This window comes from Globicephala melas, chromosome 21, assembly GCF_963455315.2.
Source record: "Globicephala melas chromosome 21, mGloMel1.2, whole genome shotgun sequence".
Lineage (NCBI taxonomy): Eukaryota > Metazoa > Chordata > Mammalia > Artiodactyla > Delphinidae > Globicephala > Globicephala melas.
Genome location: NC_083334.1, coordinates 33,405,971 through 33,426,882, shown reverse-complemented (window position 1 = coordinate 33,426,882; position 20,912 = coordinate 33,405,971). Strand labels below are relative to the sequence as shown.

The 20,912-nt window shown below is 40.2% G+C and overlaps 3 protein-coding genes across 4 annotated transcripts in view; all 3 read right to left on the bottom strand.

Annotated features, from left to right (window-relative positions):
- HGSNAT (heparan-alpha-glucosaminide N-acetyltransferase) overlaps positions 1-20,912 on the bottom strand; it is an 89,361-nt gene that overhangs the window by 52,722 nt on the left and 15,727 nt on the right. The window lies entirely within an intron of this gene.
- On the bottom strand, positions 3,489-9,890 carry LOC115841045 (large ribosomal subunit protein uL30-like). Its single transcript, XM_060291685.2, has one exon. The coding sequence runs from the start codon at positions 9,029-9,031 to the stop codon at positions 8,288-8,290; it is 744 nt and encodes a 247-aa protein (XP_060147668.1). The 5' UTR covers positions 9,032-9,890; the 3' UTR covers positions 3,489-8,287.
- On the bottom strand, positions 13,906-19,363 carry POMK (protein O-mannose kinase). The gene has a single exon (XM_060291538.2). The coding sequence runs from the start codon at positions 19,201-19,203 to the stop codon at positions 18,523-18,525; it is 681 nt and encodes a 226-aa protein (XP_060147521.1). The 5' UTR covers positions 19,204-19,363; the 3' UTR covers positions 13,906-18,522.

Genomic DNA, 20,912 nt, shown 5'->3' with positions numbered 1-20,912 from the left:
TCAAACCCTGGTAAATTTAAGAAAATTGAAATAGTATCAAGTATCTTTTCCAACCACAATGCTATGAGACTAGAAATTAATTACAGGAAAAAAAATGTAAGAAATACAAACACATGGAGGCTAAACAATATGCTACTAAATAACAAGGAGATCATGGAAGAAATCAAAGAGGAAATTAAAAAATACCTAGAAACAAATGACAATGAAAACACGATGATGCAAAACCCATGGGAGGCAGCAAAATCAGTTCTAAGAGGAAAGTTTATAGCAATACAATCCTACCTCAAGAAACAAGAACAATATCAAATAAACAACCTAACCTTACACCTAAAGCAATTAGAGAAGGAAGAACAAAAAAATCCCAAAGTTAACAGAGTGAAAGAAATCATAAAGATCAGATCAGAAATAAGTGAAAAAGAAATGAAGGAAACAATAGCAAATATCAATAAAACTAAAAGCTGGTTTTTTGAGAAGATAAACAAAATTGATAAACCAGACTCAAGAAAAAAAGGGAGAAGACTCAAATCAACAGAATTAGAAATGAAAAAGGAGAAGTAACAACTGACACTGCAGAAATACAAAGGATCATGAGAGATTACTACAAGCAACTATATGCCAATGAAATGGACAGCCTGGAAGAAATGGACAAATTCTTAGAAAAGCATGACCTTCGGAGACTGAACCAGGAAGATATAGAAAATATAAACAGACAAATCACAATGAAATTGAAACTGTGATTAAAAATCTTCCAAAAAAACAAAAGCCCAGGACCAGATGACTTCACAGGCAAATTCTATCAAACATTTAGAGAAGAGCTAACACCTATCCTTCTCAAACTCTTCCACAATATAGCAGAGGGAGGAATACTCCCAAACTCATTCTACAAGGCCACTATCACCCTGATACCAAAACCAGACAAAGATGTCACAAAAAAAGAAAAGTACAGGCTAATATCTCTCATGAACATAGATGCAAAAATCCTCAACAAAATACTAGCAAACAGAATCCAACAGCACATGAAAAGGATCATACACCATGATCAAGTGGGGTTTATCCCAGGAATGCAAGGATTCTTCAATATACACAAATCAATCAATTTGATACACCATATTAACAAACTGAAGAATAAAAACCATATGATAATCTCAATAAATGCATAAAAAGCTTCTGACAAAATTCAACACCCATTTATGATAAAAACTCTCCAGAAAATGGGCATAGAGGGAACCTACTTCAACATAATAAAGGTCATATATCACAAACCCACAGCCAACATCGTTCTCAATGGTGAAAAACTGAAACCATTTTCTCTAAGATCAGGAACAAGACAAGGCTGCCCACTCTCACCACTATTATTCAACATAGTTTTGGAAGTTTTAGCCACTGCAAGCAGAAAAGAAAAAGAAATAAAAGGAATACAAATTGAAAAAGAAGAAATAAAGCTGTCACTGTTTGCAGATGTCATGATACTATACATAGACAATCCTAAAGATGCTACCAGAAAACTACTAGAGCTAATCAATGAATTTGGTAGAGTAGCAGGGTACAAAATTAATGCACAGAAATCTCTTGCATTCCTATACACTAATGATGAAAAATATGAAAGAGAAATTAAGGGAACACTCCCGTTTACCACTGCAACAAAAATAAAATACCTAGGAATAAACCTACCTAAGGAGACAAAAAACCTGTATGCAGAAAACTATAAGACACTGATGAAAGAAATTAAAGATGATACAAGCAGATGGAGACATATACCATGTTCTTGGATTGGAAGAATCAACATTGTGAAAATGACTATACTACCCAAAGCAATCTACAGATTCAATGCAATCCCTATAAAACTACCAATGGCATTTTTCACAGAACTAGAACAAAAAATTGCACAATTTGTATGGAAATACAAAAGACCCTGAATAGCCAAGGCAATCTTGAGAAAGAAAAATGGAGCTGGAGGAATCAGGCTCCTGGACTTCAGACTATACTACAAAGCTACAGTAATCAAGACAGTATGGTACTGGCACAGAAACAGAAATACAGATCAATGGAACAGGATAGAAAGCCCAGAGATAAACCCATGCACATATGGTCACCTTATCTTTGATAAAGGAGGAAAGAGAATACAATGGAAAAAAGACAGCCTCTTCAATAAGCAGTGCTGGGAAAACTGCACTGCTACTTTAGTTTTGCTTGAAGGTAAGGAATGTGGACTTTAAAGATGTAAGAGGCACCATTACAAGTCACTAGGAACAGCCTCAAAGAGCAGCTTCTTTGGGCAACAGACAAAGAAGAGATTGGAGTTGTGTGCTGTGGTGTAGGTGTGGTTGAATCATTCACTGGAGTCACCAGTCAGCCTGGGACGTGTGTGTAGCTCCAACAATTGCTGGCTGAAGATGTGAGAATACAGCGAAGCTCATTGTGTTCATAATGTACTCCACAATGGCCAGTCCAATTGCTATCCATTTTTTTTTAATCTGGAGGCTTAATTGAATGATGTGACAAAATGATGTATGAGAATTAAGACAGCGAAATTCATTATTTCTGGGTGGAAAGATATACCAGATTAGATTTATCTGTTTAAAAAAAGACAAAAGTTATCACCAAAACCCCATTTCCCATCTTGCACTGTTTGGATTGAGCTTGGGGGAAGAGATGTTTTTCTTAACTCTCTATTTTGTTTGAACTTTTTCTGTGGTTCAAGTGCTGTTTTTTTGTGTTGGGACCAAACAGGTGTCAATTAACTTTAAAAGCAAGCATCAAAAAAAAAAAAAAAAAAGGGCAAACAAATGAGCAAAGGATCTGAACAGGCATTTCTCCAAGGAAGATATACAAATAGCCAATAAGAATATGAAAAGATGCTCAATATCATTAGTCATCAGGAAAATACACATCAAATGCACAGTGAGTACCCTGCTCATGAAGGAACAGGGTAGACTGTTCCTGTTCACTGGAAGACTTAATACCGTTAATATGTCAATACTACCCAAAATCAATCTACAGATTCCATGCAATTTTCATCAAAATCCCAATGGTGTGTTTTGCAGATAGAAAAAAAATCTAAAACTTATATGGTCTCACATACTCAATTTCAAAACTTACTACAAAGCTATAGTAATCAAAACCATATGATACTGAGTCATAAAGACAGAGAAATAGACTGAAGGGATAGAATGGAGAACCCAAAAATAAACTCTCACATATAAGGCCAAGTGGTTTTAGACAAGGGTGCCATGACCATTCAATGGGGAAAATACAGTGTTTTCAAACAAGTGATGTTGGGAAAACTGGATAAGCAACATGTAAAAAATAAGTTGTACCCTGTATATAAAAGTTAACTCAAAATGGATCCAAGAGCTAAAACTATAAGTCTCAGAAGGGAATACTTCATGATAATGGATTTAACAATGATTTCTTGGACATGACACCAAAGCACAGAAAACAAAAGAAAAGATAGATAAATTGTACTTCATCAAAATTAAAAACTTTTGTGCATCAAAGGATACTATCAATAGTGAAAAGGCAACCATGGAATGGCAGAAGATATTTGCAAATCATATATCTGATAAGGGATTGATATCCAGTATTTATAAAAAGCATCTACAACTTAACAACAAAATCAAACAACCTAATTCAAAAATGGGCACAGTACTTGAATAGACATTTCTCCAAAGATATACAAATGGCCAATAAACACATGAAAAGATGCCCAACATCACTAATCATTAGGGAAATACAAATCAAAACCACAATACCACTTCACATCCATTAGAATGCTACTATTGAAAAAAAGAAAAAGGGGAAATAACAAGTGCTGATGAGGATGTGGAGAAACTGGAACCCTTGTGTAATTGCTGGTGGGAATGTAAAATGGTACAGCCACTGTAGAAAACAGTATGGTGGTTCCTCAAAAAATCAAACATAAAATTACCACATAATCTAGGAATTCCACTTTGGGGTATACACCCAAAAGAATTTAAAGCAGGGACTCAGAACAGATATTTGTACACCCATGTTCATAGTAGCATTATGGTGGCGACCAGGCACTTGGGGTGGGAGTGGGGCAGGTTGGTGAATATGGGGAGTTAGTGTTGAATGGATAAAGAGTTTCCCTCGAGGAAGATGAAAAAGTTTTGAAGATGGACGGTAGTGGTGGTTGCACAACACCGTGAATGTACTTAATGCCACTGAACTGCACACTTAAATATAGTAATTTTATTTATATTTTACTATAATTTAAAAAGCGGGAAAACCACTCTAGAAGAAAGTTATTGTCATTTCCTATTTCACATATAAGAAACAGAGCCTCTGTGAGACTGATTTTAACAGTAAGGACACTCAAATTCCAAGTATCAGAAGGCTCATCTAAAAATATATAAAAGTAAACCCACCCCAAAGAAAAACCATCATCAAATACCACTTCCCACCCATTAGGAGAGTTATGATCAAAAAGATAATGTAGAGAAATCAGAACCCTCATACATTGCTGATGGGAATGTAAAAGTGCAGATGCTTTGAAAAATAGTCTGTTTAATGGCAGTTCCTCAAATGATTAAACCTAGAGTTACCAAAAGACCCAATAGTTCCATTCCTGGGTATATAAGAAGAGAAATGAAAACACAAAAACTTGTACACAAATGCTTATATCAGCATTATTCATAATAGCCCAAAGTGGAAACAACCCAAATGTCCATCAATGGACTAAAGGATAAAACAAAATATTACTCAGCTCTAAAGAGGAATGAAGTGCTGATATATGCTACACCTTGGATATACCTTGAAAACATTATGCTAAGTGAAAGAAACCAGACACAAAAGTTCACATATGTTATGATTCCATTCATATGAAAGTCCAGAATAGAGAAATCGGTACAGATAGAAAGTAGATCAGTGGTTGTTTAGGGCTGGGGTTGGGGGAGGGATGGGAAGATAGGGGATGATAGCTAATTGGTATCAAGGGTGTTGAGATGATGAAAATGTTTGCAATATTTTCTCAGCTTTACTGAGGAATAATTGACCAATAAAATTTTATCTATTAACAGGGTACCACATGATGATTTGACATAGTATACTGTGTGAAATCAGGTTATTTAATACATCCATCTCCTCACAGTCACTGTTTTTTGTAGAGACAATGCCTAAGGTCTACTCTTCAAAAATCTAGAGTACACACACATTAACTATAGTCACCATGCTGTACACTAGATTCCCAGAGCTTATCCATCTTACAACTGAAGACTTGTTGTACCCTTTGACTGGAATCTTCCCACCTCCTTCACTCCCCAGCCCCTAGTAACCACCATTCTATTCTCTGAGTTTAATTTTTTTTTTAATTCCACAGATAAGTGAGATCATGCGGTATTTATCTTTCTTTGTCTGCCTAATTTCACTTAGCATAACGTCCTCTAGTTTCACACATGCTGTTGCAAATGGCAGGATTTTCTTTTTTCTCATGGCTGAATAATGTTTTTTGTGTATGTGTATTTTCTTTCACATCTTCCTTACATTTAGTTTGCTTTTATATCTTGGCTATTGTGAATAATGCTACAATAAACATAGGAGTGCAAATATCTCTTTGAGAGTCTGATTTCACTTACTTCAGATATATTCCCAAATGTGGGATTGTTGGATCATACGGCTCTATTTTAAATTTTTTTGAGGAACCTCTATACTGATTTCCATAATGGCTGTACCAGCTTACATTCCTACCAACAGTGCACAATTTCTCCACAGCCTGGACAACACTTGTTATCTGTTGTCTTTTTAATAAAAGCCATCTTAGCAGGTGTGAGGTGATATCTCATTGTAGTTTTGATTTGCATTTCCCTGGTGATTAGTGATGTTGAGCACTTTTTGTGTACCTGTTGGCCATTTGTATGTCTGCTCTGGAAAAATGTCTATTCTGCCCATTTTAAAATTGAATTATTTGTTTCTTTGCTATTGAGTTGCACAAGTTCTTTATATATTTTGGATATTAACCCATCAGATATATTGTTTACAAATATTTTCTACCATTCTATAGGTTGCCTTTTCATTTTGTTTCCTTTGCTGTACAGACACTGTTTAATTTGATGTAGTCCCAGGTGTCTACTTTTGCTTTGTTGCCTGAGGTTTTGGGTGTCATATAAAATAATCATTGCTAAGACCAACATCAAGGAGCTTTTTACCTATGTTTTCCTCTAGGAGTTTTACAGTTTCAGGTCTTACATTCTAAGTCTTTTATCCATTTTGAGTTAACTTTTGTGAATGTTATAAAATAGGGGTCCAGTTTGATTCTCTTGCATGTAGATATCCAGTTTTCCAAACACCATTATTGAAGAGACTATCCTTTTCTCATTAAGTATTCTTGGTACTCTTGACAAAATCAAGGTTTATAAAAGGCTCTCAAATCTGTTCCATTGGTCTGTGTCTACTATAAATTTGTAATACAGTACTTTGAAATCAGGAATTGTGATGCCTCCAACTTTGTTCTTCTTTCTCAAGACTGCTTTGGCTATTCAGATTCTTTTATGATTCCAAGCAAATTTTAGGATTGTTTTTTCTATTTCTGTGAAAAATGCCATTGGAATTTTGATAGGGATTGCACTTAATCTGCAGATTGTCTTTGGTGGTATGGACATTTTAACAATATTAATTCTTCCAGTCCATAATCATGGGCTATCCTTCCATTCATTTGTGTCTCCCTCAATTTTTACATCACTGTCTTATAGCTTTCAGCATATATATCTTTCATCTTCTTGGTTAAATTTATTCTTAAATATTGTTTTTAATGCTATTGTAAATAGAATTGTTTTTTAAATTTCTACTTCTGATAATTTGTTAACATATAGAAAAGCAACTGATTTTTGTATATTGATTTTGTATCCTTCAACCTCATTGAATTCATGTATTAGTTCTAACTTTTTTTTTTTTTGGTGGAGTCTAGGGTTTTCTATATATAGAATCATGTCATTTGTATACAGACATTTTTACTTCTTCTTTAAGAACTTGGATACCTTTTATTTCTTTTTGTTGCCTAATTACTCTAGCTAGTACTATGTTGAATAGAAGTGGTGAGAGTGGAAATTCCTGTCTTTTTCCTAATGTTACAGAAAAAGCTTTCAGATTTTCACTGTTGAGTATGATGTTGGCTGTAGGCTTGTCATGTATGGCCTTTATTATGTTGAGGTACATTATTTCTATGCCTTATTATTGAGAGTTTTTAATCATGAAAGGACATTGAATTTTGTCAAATTCTTTTTCTGCACGTATTGAGATGATTCTATGATTTTTACCCTTCATTCTGTTAATGTGATGCATCTCATTGATTGATTAGAGCATGTTGAATGAACCATCCTTGGTTCATATTCATATATCCTTTAGGGATATTGGCCTGTAGTTTTTCTTTTCTTGTAGTGTCCAGCAAGGCTTTGGTATCAGTGTAATGCTGGTCTCATAAAATAAGTTTGAAAGTGTTCCCTGATCTTCAATATTTTGAAAGTTTGAGAAGGGTTGGTATTAATTATTCTTTATATATTTAGTAGAATTCACCAGTAAAGACTGTAGGTCCTGGGCTTTTCTTTGTTGGGAGGTTTTTGATACTGATTCAATCTCCTACTTGTTAGTCTGTTCAGATTTTCTATTACTTCATGATTCCATCTTGGTAGGTTATATGTGCCAGGGATTTATCCATTTATTCAAGGTTATAAAATTTGTTAACATACAATTGTTCACAGTAATCTCTTATGATGCTTTGTATTTCTGTGGTGCAGTTGGAATATCTTCTTTCATTTCTATTTATTTGAGTCCTCTCTTATTCTTCGTCTAGCTAAATGTGTGTCCATGTTTATGTTTTTTTTTTGTTTGTTCGTTTTTGTTTTTGTTTTTGTGTGCTTCTTTCTAATTGTATTTCAAGTTCTTTCTAAAACAAGGCCCTTGGATACCCCAGGTTCAATATGTCCCTGGGCCTGGTCCACTGCTGTCTTGTATTCATATGTGGGTATTTGCTCATTCACCAACATGAAGTCCCAGGATAGGTGTGATAAAACAGGACTCTCTCCTCCATGACACAAGTCCTTTGCTGGTTTCAGAGGTGGACGGCGGTCTTTGCAGAAAACACACAGGAACTTTTTCTTGGAACTGAAGTGGGATGAAAAGTGCCTGCCCTGAACATCACCATCTTTTCCCTGACCCTTTCCCTCCAGTTTCTGAAGATACAGCAGAAAATAATCTTGCTTGAAGATACTGGGTAACAATTCCATAAAACAAAAACACATGCTTCCAAGGCACTGTGCTTTCAGATATGCTGGGTTTAGTTCAGCTGCTGGATAAGCTGATTGATGCATTCACCTCGATAGCCAGGTGAGCCCACTTCCTTGAGGAAGCCCACTCTATTCTTGGTAGCGTGACGGGCCACTGAGAGTTGGAAAGGGCGCGAGAACCCTGAGATCACATGAAAATTCTTCCCCAGAAAGGCAATTTCATGAATGAGGTCTTCCAAGCAAATTACACCAAACTTCCCCAGGTGCTCCTCAATCACTGTGTTGTCTGTCAAAGGGATGATTTTATTCTTGACCTTGGCTTGTCCACGTTTCAAGATGAGTTCCTGAACTGACTTCAAATTTGGAAATCCCCAGGTCACATAAGGTTCCACTATACGAAGCGTTTTTATGGTTTGAGGAGTTACTTGCATAAAGACACCACTGAAAATCTTATTCAGGCGAAGTCTTGCAATGGTCCTCTGCACCAGTAAACTCACCCCATTAATCCTTTCGATGCATAAAACAAAGGCCAAGGAATGTTTATATGGCACTTCCAAGCCATGAGGTTTCACTTCTAGTCGTCTGAGTCGCACCTTGTCACGTAGTTGCTGCCAGGAATCATGTAGGAACCATTCTAGTCGCTTAAACTTGATCTCTTTTCCTTTCCTCTGCTCCTTCCTTTGCAAAAGCGCCTGCTTTGCCTGGGTGGCTTTCAGGGCCTGATAAGCCTTCCTCTTTTTCAGGAGATTTTCTGGAACCAAAGGGATCTTTTTTCTTGGCTCTTCCTCCGCCATCTTTCCAACTCTCCATGTTTATGTTTTTTAAAAAATCAGATCTTAGTTTCATTGACCTTTTCTATTGACTTTCTCGTCTCTTATTTCATTTATTTCTGCTCTGATCTTTGTTATTTCCTTCCTTCTACTAACTTTTAGGCTTAGTTTTTTTTTTCTAGTTCTTTGAGGTGTAAAGTTAGGTTGTTTATTTGAAATCTTTTTTTTCTTAATGTAGACATTTATCACTATACATACGTTTTCCTCTTAGAACTGCTTTTGCTACATCTGTAAGATTTGGTATAGTGTGTTTTCATTTTTGTTTGTCTCAAGGAATTTTTTTAAATTTCCCTTTTGATTTCTTCTGTGACTCTTTGTTTGTTCAGGAGTGTGTTGTTTAGAATACTCCCTAACACCATATACAAAAATAAACTCAAATGGATTAAAGACCTAAATGTAAGGCCAGATACTATAAAATTCTTAGAGAAAAACATAGGCAGAACATTCTTTGACATAAATTGCAGCAATATCTTTTTCAAGCCATCTCCTTGAGTAATGAAAATAAAAACAAAATTAAGCAAACGGGACCTAATTAAACTTAAGAGTTTTGCACAGAAAAGGAAACCATAAACAAAACAAAAAGGAGTGTGTTGTTTAATTTCCACACATTTGTGAATTTTCTCTGTTGTCCATTTGTTTTCTATTTCATTGGTTTCTGTTCCCTTTGTTTTCGCCCTCCTGTTACTGATTTCTAGTTTCATACCATTTTGGTAGGAAAATGAGATGAGATGGTCAGTATGATTTCAATCTTCTCAAATTTGTTACAGTATGATTTCAATCTTCTCAAATTTGTTAATACTCGTTTTGTGACCTAACAATATAATCTATCCTGGTGAATGTTTCATGTGTGCTTGAGGAAAATGTGTATTCTGCTACTGTTGGGTGGAATGTTCTATATGTGTATATATATATATATATATATATATATATATATATATATATATATATGTTAGATCCATTTGGTCTAAAGTACAGTTCAAATCCAATGTTTCTTTCTTGATATTCTGTCTGATTTGTCCATTGTTCAAAGTGGGGCATTGAAGGCTCTAACTATTATTGCATTGTTGTCTATTTCTCCCTTCAGAGCTGGGAGCATTTGCTAAAATATTTAGGTGCTCCATTGTTGGGTGCATATATATTTACGATTGTTATACCCTCCTGATGAGTTGACTCCTTTATCATTATATAATGAATTTCTTTTTCTCTTATTACAGTTTCTGATTTAAGCCTATTTTGTCTAATATAAGTATAGCTATCCCTGCTCTCCTTTGGTTTCCATTTGCATGGAATATCTTTTTCCATCCCTTCACTTTAAGCCTATGTGTGTTCTTAAAATGGAAGTGAGTCTCTTGTAGGCAGCATAAAGTTGGGTCTTGCTTTTTATCCCTTCAGCCACTTTGTTCCTTTTGATTGGAGAATTTAATCCATTTACATTTAAAGTAATTATTGATAGTAAGGACTTACTAATACCATCTTATTGTTTTCTAGATGCTTTATAGTTCCTGTCTTCCTGGTTCACTGTCTTCCTTTGTGAATTAATAATTTCCAATAGTGGTATGCTTTGATTCTCTTCTATCTTTTGTGTATCTACTGTAGGTTTTTGCTTTGTGCTTACTGTAAAGCTTACATAAAGCATCTTATAGTTATAACAGTCTTTTTAAGCTGGTAACAACTTAAATTTGATTGCATATAAAAACTCTACCCTTTTATTTCCTTCTCCCATTTTACTTTTGATGTCACAGTTCACATCCTTTTATATTCCATATCAATTATATTGTGGGACTTCCCTGGTGGAGCAGTAGTTAAGACACCTCACTCCCAATGCAGGGGGCCCGGGTTCGATCCCTGGTCAGGTAACTAGATCCCACATGCTGCAACTAAGAGTTCACATGTCACAACTAAAGAGCCAGAGAGCCACAACTATGGAGCCTGCCTGCCACAACTAGGGAGCCCAAATGCCACAAATGAGGAGCCCACGAGCTGCAACTAAGTGCACATGTGCCAAAACTAAGAATGGCGTAACCAAATAATTAATTAATTATTGTGGCTATAGTTATTTTAATACTTTTGTCCTTTAACCTTTATAATAAACTTTAGTGATTAACAAACCACCATATACAGTATCAGAATATTTTGAATTTGATTAGGTACATACCTTTACCAGGGTGATTTATATTTTCATATGCTTTCATGTCACTAATGTGCATCCTTTAATTTCAGCTTGAAGAGCTCCTTTCTGCATTTCTTGTGAGGCATGTCCAGTGGTGATGACCTTCCTCAGCTTTTGTTTGTCTGGGAAAGTGTTTATCTCTCCTTCCTTTCTGGAGGACAGCTTTGCTAGGTAAAGTATTCTAGGTTGGCAGTTGTTTTCTTTCAACACTTTGAATATATCATTCCACTCTCTCCTGGCCTGCAAGATTTCTGTTGGGAAATTCTCTGATAGCTTTATGGGGGTTCCCTTGTATATGAGGACTTTTTTTTTTTCTCTTGCTGCATTAAAAATTCTCTCTTTATCTTTGATTTTTAGACAGCTTTATTTTAATGTCTTAGAGAAGATTCAAAACAAAAAGATTCAACAATCTTTGGGGGGACCTATTCGTGAACCTGAATGTCCAAATCTCTCCCCAGATTTGGGGAGTTCTAAGCCATTATTTTTTAAAGTAAACTTTCTGCCCCCTTTTCCCTTTCTTCTTCTTCTGGGACTCCAATAGTGCCTAGACTGTCTCTTTTGATGTTATCCATAATTCACGCAGGATTTCTTCACTCGTTTTCATTCCCTTTACTTTGTTCTTCCCTGAGTGAATAATTTCAAATGATTTGTCTTCAACTTCCTGTCTTACTGAGATAGAGAACAAATGACATGTCTTCAACTTGCTGTATTACTGAGATTCTTCTGCTTGATCAACTGTGCTGTTGCTCTCTATTGCATTTTTCATGTCATTCGCTGTAGCATTCAGCTCCAGAATTTGCTCGGCTCTCTTTTATGAGTTCTAGCTCTCTGTTAAACTTCTTGTTTTATTCATGTATTATTTTTCTTATTTCATTGAATTGTCTTCATGTTTTCTTGTAGCCTGCTGAGCTTCTTTATATCGACTAATTTGAATTCCTTATCTGGCAAATCACAGATCTCCACTCCTTTGGGATCAGTTACTGAAGAATTATCATGTTCCTTTATTTTTCATGTCCCATGAAGTGTTGAACGGCCATCTTCACATGTGAAGAGGCAGCCATCTCTTCCAGTCTTTAGTGATTGGCTTTGAAGGAGAAATAGCTTCTGTCAGTTCTACCAGGGATTCTGAGGCTCTTCCAGAACTTTTCTATTGAAATACCTGTTTCATATTTCTTGATCCCTCCTAGGGGGAATTCTTAAGATTCTCTGCCTTCTCTTTATCCTACAAAGCTAGGCTGAGTGCTGAGAGCCTCCTGTTTGCTTTCCCTTGGGCACTGCTGAATGTTCAAATCTGTGTACTTTCTCCCAATCCTGCAGAGTCAGGATTTCTGCACGTGCTCACCAGGCATCTGCAAAGGTTCACTCTCAGCACCTTCTGGGGTGTGCACAGGGATCCAGCCATGGGTTAGGTGTGTGTGTAGGTGAGTTATACAGAACACTGGGGATGACTTGGTTTCACATTTTAAATTACCATTAAATCACCGGTCCCCAACCTCTTTGGCACCAGAGACCGGTTTCATAGAAGACAATTTTTCCACAGACCAGGGCCGGGGGGATGGTGTTCGGATGTTTCAAGAGCACTACATTTATTGTGCACTTTATTTCTGTTATTATTACATTGTAATATATAATGAAATAATTATACAACTCACCATAATGCAGAATCAGTGCAAGCTCTGAGCTTGTTTTTCTGCAACTAGATGGTCCCATCTGGGGGTGATGGGAGACAGTGACACTTGAAGTGTGTTATGTCCAGTCTGCTCCATAATCTCATTTTGGTTGCTGTCACTGCAGAAAACCCTGCTTCACAAAGAAAGGATGTTGGAAATGGAAGCAGGCTTTTCAGTGCTTTTGTGGCAGCCTCAGGATATTCCGCCTTGACTTTAATCCAGAACGTATGGAGATTTGAAGTTGTCTCAAACATACTTTCAAGGCCACCGTCATTTGTGATCTCAAGCAGCTGATCCTCTTCGAGCACCGGCAAAGTCGATTCACCTGGTTTACTCACATATGGGTCGCGGATCCATTCGTTCCCAGTTCGGGGGTCTTTTGTGGTTGGGAAGTAATGCTCAAACCCTTTTGAAAGCTGAGACAGGTAATCATGCACCAGATGGGAGAAAGAAGGCCCTGGCTCAGTCTCTTTCAAAATCTCTGCTAATGTTTGAAACGTCAAAAATCCCAATGTTCACTCGTCGCCCCCATAATTCCAGTTTGGCTTTGAATGCCAACTTGAACACAGTTGTCCTTCTCCCCTGAAGTGACAGACTGACTTCTTTGAGCAGGTTGAATACGTCACACAAGTAAGCAAGTTTTGCGACCCATTCCGTGTCACTGAAATGTGCTGCCAGTGGTGACTGTTTTTCTAAAAGAAATCTCTGGAGCGGCTCTCATAACTCAAAAACTCTGGCCAGTGATCTACCCTTAGAAAGCCATCTCACCTCTGTGAATAAGAAAAGACGTGTGTGCTCTGTGTCCATCTCCTCACAGAGCTGCATGAACAGACGTGAGTTAAGGGTGTGTACTTTAATGTGGTCGATAATTTTAATCACATCCTTCAAAATGTTAAGTTCAGGTGATGGGCTTCCCTGGTGGCGCAGTGGTTGAGAGTCCGCCTGCCGATGCAGGGGACATGGGTTCGTGCCCTGGTCCGGGAAGATCCCACATGCCGCTGAGCGGCTGGGACCGTGAGCCATGGCCGCTGAGCCTGCGCATCCGGAGCCTGTGCTCCACAACGGGAGAGGCCACAATGGTGAGAGGCCCACGTACCACACAAAAAAAATTAAGTTCAGGTGACATTTTTCGGCTAGCCAGCATTTCTCTAAGTGCGTAGACTCACATTCAGAAGTGACCTCTTGGACCTGAGTAGTGAAACCAGAAAGCCGTCCAGTCATGGCAGCCACTCCGTCCGTGCATATACTGACACAAAATGACCAATTCAGTTTTCCTGATATGTAATCATTCAAAGACTTTAATAGTTCTGCAGCTGTGATGTTGGCTGGCAACAAAAGTGCACATAACATATCCTCATACACATCCTCCTGAAAAATATATTACACAAAGACAAGCATTGCTGCCTTGTTGTCAACATTGATAGACTTGTCAACCTGGATTACGTACCATGGTGCCTCACTAATCCTCTCTAACAATTGTGCCTCAATATCCTCTGCTATTTCATCAATTCTTCTAGTTACAGTGCCAGCCAAAAGAGGAACATGTGCCACCTTTTGAACTGCAGCCTCTCCTAAAAGTTCACGACCAATGTCCTTCGCAGCAGGCAGGATCGACTCTTTACCAATAGTAAAGGGCTTAGCTTTAGCAATGTGGTTAGCCACTAAGTATGATGCTCTCAGTGCAGACACATTTGATGAAGTGGTAGACTTCAATAATTGAACTTCTGTTCTTTGTATTCATTTTTTTTTCTTTTGAAAAACCCCAAAGACTTGTCTTTTAATGCAGGGTGCTTGGTCTCCATGCGGTGAAGCTGTTTTGAAGGTTTCATGCTTTCATTGGATAGCCAATCGCCACATATTATACAAAGCAGGCTTGGAGAATGTGAATCACCTGTTGCAATGAACCCGTAACTTAAGTAGGACTCTTGGCATTTTCTTCTAAATGCAGCTTTCTTTTTGTTGGCAGTCTTAGAGTTTTCTGTTGTCTCATCATTGGGTCTTTCCACCTTTTCAAAGAAGCTCTCCAGCGATGTTTGTTTTTTACTCATGTGGGCTAGGGTTAGCTTGCAGGCTTACCAAAACTGTGACTGAGACAAGTGTGCAGTGCAGGAAAGAGGCACGGATGGAAGTGGTAAATAAAATAATGGGCGGGCCACACACAGACTAAAATAAGTGTCGGATTCTGACTTAGAGCCCGCCATCAGATGCAGCTGTACGATTGAAGTACCATCAACTCACTTGCCACTATAAAGCCTGCCACCAAAAGCAGCGTAGTTTTCACTTACCACTCACTCATAGGGTTTTGATATGAGTCTGCAAGCAATTGATTTATTATGGTCTCTGTGCAGTCAAACCTCTCTGTTAATGATAATCTGTACTTAGAGCCGCTCCCCAGCGCTAGCATCACTGCCTCAGCTCCACCTCAGATCATCAGGCATCAGATTCTCATAAGGAGCGCGCAACCTAGATCCCTCGCATGCACAGTTCACAGTAGGTTTTGCGCTCCTATGAGAATCTAATGCCACCGTTGATCTGACAGGAGGTGGAGCTCAGGCGATAATGCAAGCAATGGGGAGTGGCTGTAAATACAGATGGAGCTTCGCTTGCCCGCCGCTCACCTCCTGCTGTGCGGCCCGGTTCCTAACAGGCCACAGACTGGTATTGGTCTGTGGCCCCAGGGTTGGGGACCCCTATGTTAAATGATTAAAAGTCATATGAGAATAGTGATTACTGAAACTGACATTTATTTTTAAAATAATGGGGGGAGGGTGGATACATAGAGGACCTTTTTAACACATCCTGCGTGAGATAAGCTTTCCACCCCACTCCCACCTCATGTGCCTCGTTTTAAGAACACTCACGTGTCCTGTCTCTGCTGAACGATTTACAATCCCTGGAGGCTCTCTGAAGCTTGGGGTGTTGGTAGCATCACATGAGATAAAGAGAAAACACACTATAAACCACATGGTAGTGATGATTTTTTTTCTTTTTTTTGGCCACACCACGTGGCATGCAGGATCTTAGTTCCCTGACCAGGGATCAAACCCTTGCCCCTGGCAGTGGAAGTGTAGAGTCTTAACCACTGGACCTCCAGTGATGTCCCCATAGTGATTAAAAAAAAAATAAACTTGGAATAAGGTTAGTAGAGAGACCACTAAATCCTGGGCTGTGCTTTGAGAATGGCTCACCTCATCTGCCTCTTCTCCTGATTATACTTTTGCTGAATATGTGGGCAATGAACTCACCTAGGTTTTAGTGAGCATGTAAGTTCCTCTTATGATTTTGCAGTTCTGTTGGTACTGAAGATTGAACCTGAAGGGCCAGGGCCAGTTTGGTGTCTGGCACTGGCATGGTAAAGCATCAGGGAGAACTCAGAGGCAGAGCAGAAGTTGGAAATGCCTCTCACCAACTCTCTCATTTAGAAATGGGTTTGTCTGAGGCCACACATGAGTCAGAGGCAGAGCTGGGATGATAACTCAGGTCTTCTGATCCTGACAGCGTCCCCTCCCTTACACCATGCTGTTCATTTTAGCTCTATCATCAATATTTAAAAACAAATTCATTTGAAACAATGTTTTGCTCCCAATGCAAAGTCACCAAACCAAGAAAACCCTCAAACCAGAATTACAACATGAATAGGGTAATTTCAAATCAGCAACTCCACACAGTAACTACTACATCAAGTGAAAAGGGTCATAAGAGGTACATGGTCTTGTGGCAGAGGTGGGGGGGGGGTTCCAGCTTTATTGAGATATAATTCACATACCATAGAATTGTCCCTTTTTGTACAATTCAGTGTTACCTAGTATATTCAGAGTTGTGCAACCATCACCACTGCATCATTTCTGGACATTTTCATCACCCCCAAAGAAACCCTGTACCCACAAGCAAGCACTCCCCATTCTTCAACCCCAGGCCCCTGCCAGCCTCTAGAAACTACTGATTTACTTTCTCTGTCTATGGGTTTGTCGATTCTGGACATTTCATACAAATGAAATCATACAAATGTGGTCTTTTGTGACAGCTTCTTTCACTTAGCATATTCATCCATGTCGGAGCATGTATCAGTACTTCTTTCCTTTTTATGGCTGAACAACGCCTCATGGAATGGATGGACCACATTTTCTTTGTTTTCTTTATCTATTCACCAGTGGATGGACATTTGGGTTATTTTCATCTTTTGTCTCTCACGAATAATGCTGCTATGAACATTCATGTACAAGTTCTTTTATGGCCATGTTTTCAATTCTCTCAGGTAAATACTGGGGAGGGGAACTGCTGGGTCATGGTAACTCTATTTTAACTTTTTGAGGAACTGCCAGACTGTTTTCCAAAGCAGCTGGAACACTTGACATTCCCACCAGCAGTGTATGATGGTTCCAGTTCTCTACATCCTCACCAACGCTTGTTACTGTCCATCCTTCTGATTACAGCCGTCCTAGTGGGTTCTGGCAGCATTTTTATAACAGAAAGTAGCAGTTAATATACTCTGGGCAAGCGTATTCTCTGACGAACCATAGGACCCACAGGACCCGATCAACCACAGGCAGTAGAATAGGGATAATACTGACAATACTCCCTATCCCACTGCCTCGGTTGCCCTCCCTGACAGTTAAGCACAGTGGTTCTCGAAATGTGGTCCCCAGACTGGCAGCACCAGAATCACCTGGAAACCAGTGAGAAATGCAAACTCTCGGACTCCACCCAGACAGACTGAGTCAGAGCCTGTGGGTCAGGGCCCAGCTCCCTGTGACTCCAGTGCCTGTGAGGCCTGTGCAAGCCAGGGGCAGGCAGCCGGCTGCACAGCATCTCTGCCCCTCAGTCAGCTTTAACCCCCTTACTGGTGATGATGACTATGCACCAAACCCATCATCCCCTGCAAACAAGGATGACAGTGACCAAGGAAAGAGCTACTTGAAGGATTCAATCATGCAACTCAAGTGGAAGGGCTTGACACCTTCCAGTAATGAGTGACAGATACTGTTGATATAAAATGTTCACAATAATTAATTCTGGACACAGAAAATCCAGCTGGAAGGTAAGTAGGAATTTCACAAGCACCATCCAAGGCAGTAACATAATCTCCATCATACTTGATATTTTAAATGTTCCTTATCCATTCAAAATTTCAAAGAACGTGCAAGCTCGCTGGGAAGGGAATGGCACGGGAGCTTCACAGAGCAATCATTTGAAATGGTAGAGATGCCTCATCAGTACCAGTGAAATACACCGCAATACTCACCTAAAAAAGCGAGTACTACTGCTCGTTTCTTCCGTACACTGCAATTTAAAAACCTCTCTACACACATTTCTTACAAGCTTACACATTTAGGTGTTAGGGAAGCCTCTTTGTAGCTCCATTTTTGTTACTTCCTTCAGATACTGGCCAGACTCGCTGCTTCTCTGCACCTTCGCCTGAAGCCAGGCTCCCATCAAGCCCAGTTTGCTCTGGCTTAGTAACTCCTGCCAGGCGGCCAGGATAGGGAGCCACTCACTTGTGCACGCGGATGGAAGAACCACGGGTCAAAGCAGCAAAAACCTCACCATCAGAGCGGAACCAATGTAACTCTTCCATCCGATCCTTGACTCCCATACCTCACCGACTGCACTGGTTTTTACAGCATCTCTCTTGTCTGAGATGTCGCGGTGTCTCTGAGTAGATTCAAAACCTTCTGGTAAGTGTCCAGGACGTCCTGAGCGGTGGGTCTCTCTGCAGGCGTCTGGCTCTTACACGCCTTGTGAATATCAAACAAGTGGAATCGGACCATGTCGCTCCCTTCTACATGCCCCAGAAGGAAACTGGAGACATCTGGAATCTTCCAGATGTCGATCTTCTCATCATACGCGGGCATGAGGTCGTCGTGAAAAGGCACATCCTCTCCGTAGGGCCACAGCTGCTCTGGGGCCACGAAGTCCCCGCGAAGCTCCCGGTGGCCGCACTTCACCAGGGCCCCGGTGCTGCGGTTCACCAGGGGCAGGGCGTCCAGGTCGTTGAGCACAATGCTGAAGTTGGCGGTCAGCAGGTACTGGGACAGCGTCTTGGGCAGGTCGCTGGAGTCGCACATGACCAGCGTGCCCAGGGGGCTACGGTGCAGGAAGTCGATGATGGCCACGTAGCCCAGGGCCAGCTGCAGCCTGTGCTGCCATGTGTTCGTGCTCCGGTACTTGGAGAGGTTCAGCGTCATCTCCAGGCTGCTCAGGGAGCCTAAGGGGTGGTACTCGGTGAGGATGCTGTTGTCATCCTCACAGTAGCCCAGCAGCGTGACAACGTGTTCACTCTGCAACGACTTCAGCATCCGCAGTCCGTGCAGGAAGTCGTCTCTTACCTCCAGCCTGGTGAGCCGCGACAAAGCCACCTTGCGTTCCTTCCACTCGGACAGAAACACCTGGAACACAGCCACAGAGAACGTCAACCCGGAACCCTTGTCAGCTGGTGAGCCAGGAAGCAACACGGCAAATGCCTCTCAGTGTCAGACGTGGTGCAGAGGACACAGACATTAGCGAGGCACAGACTGTTCCAAAGACTTGCTAATAAGCAGGACCAGATGCCGGGTGAGGCAAATGCCCTGTCAGTGCGAAGGCCCAGCGCGGAGGAGGCTGGGCAGCTGGTCCGGGTGCTGAGGGCTGTCTGGAGAGCCCACGGGAATGTCCTGGAAGCTGGTCTGTGGGATGACGGGGCTCGCAGGCCAGCTGTGGAGAATGGGGGGCACTCCCAGGAGAGGGGACGGCACGAACAAAGGCAGGGAGTAGCAGACAGACCAAAGCAGGGCAGCACAAAGCGGGGGTGGGGCGGGGCGGGAGAAGGCTGGAAAAGTGGTGAGAGAAGGCTGGAAAAGTGGAGAGCTGGAAAACCCCACACAGGGACCGAGCCCAGCCAGCCCATCACACACAACGCCACCATTCGCTTTAAAAGGTGTCAGAGCAAACCACAAACAGGAACGACCCTACGTAAGGAACACATTTTTACACGGTCCGTGGTTTTGTGACTTCAGCTGTAACAGCAGGAGCTGAAGTGGCACACACTGGACCTGCTGTCCTGGCACACAGCTGGCAGAGGAGCCGCTGTACCGCACAGCCTTGGATTCCTATTTCTATCAGCTGGCAAAGAAGAACCACAGGGGAATTCTCTGGCAGTCCAGTGGTTAGGACTCTGCGCTTTCACTGTCATGGGCCCGGGGTTCAATCCCTGGTCAGGGAACTAAGATCTGTGAGCTCTGTGGCTTAGATAGATAGATAGATAGATACATACATACATACATAGATAAATAAACAGATAAATAAATAAAGTGGTATGGAAAAAAAAAGAAATAAGAACCACTGATCTTCTGCTCGAGTCCCCAAAGGGAAGGCAGAAGGTTGCAGAAGAGACAACAGGATCCGGGTCAGGACTCCACCGCACCAGGTGGCTCCTGACTCCGTGGGCTGTGTCCCTCTGGCTTCCTCTTCTTCATTGTTAAAATAAAGCTTAAGAAAGCAACTTGGGGCATATTTATCAAGAGCCTTTAACATTAAAATCTACAATCTACCTAAGGCAACAATCTGAAATACCTAAAAAGCTCTAAGAATAAAAATATGGCATTATTTATAAAAGCATAACTGGAAGTTATCCATCCATCAAAAATCCGGGAGCAGTCCGGTTATGCAGGACCACTCAAGGAAGGTTACAGGGCTCAGCAAAATGCAGACCCTGATAGGGTTTTCACAGATAAAAGTCACGTTACAAATGAAAAGGATACAAAGTGTTTTCATACCATTGTTCTAACTGCATAAAACAAGGCAAAATTACATAGGAATCGAAGGATTTTTGCTGTTCTCTTTATATGCTTTTTTTTTTTCCTTCATATCTTTTGGTATAACTTTTCCAGAATGAATATATATTACTTTTATATTTTAAAACATTTTTTTAAAGAACTAAAAACTACTATTTCAAATGGAGGTGGGCTAGAGGACTGTGAAGATTTATTTTGGGCCTGAGAATGGAGGTTCCTTATGGAAAAACCCTTTA

Bases quoted from the DNA above. Each gene is read 5' to 3' on its own strand.
- LOC115841045 (XM_060291685.2), bottom strand. From the start codon at position 9,031: ATGGCGGAGGAAGAGCCAAGAAAAAAGATCCCTTTGGTTCCAGAAAAT.
- POMK (XM_060291538.2), bottom strand. From the start codon at position 19,203: ATGCTGAAGTCGTTGCAGAGTGAACACGTTGTCACGCTGCTGGGCTAC.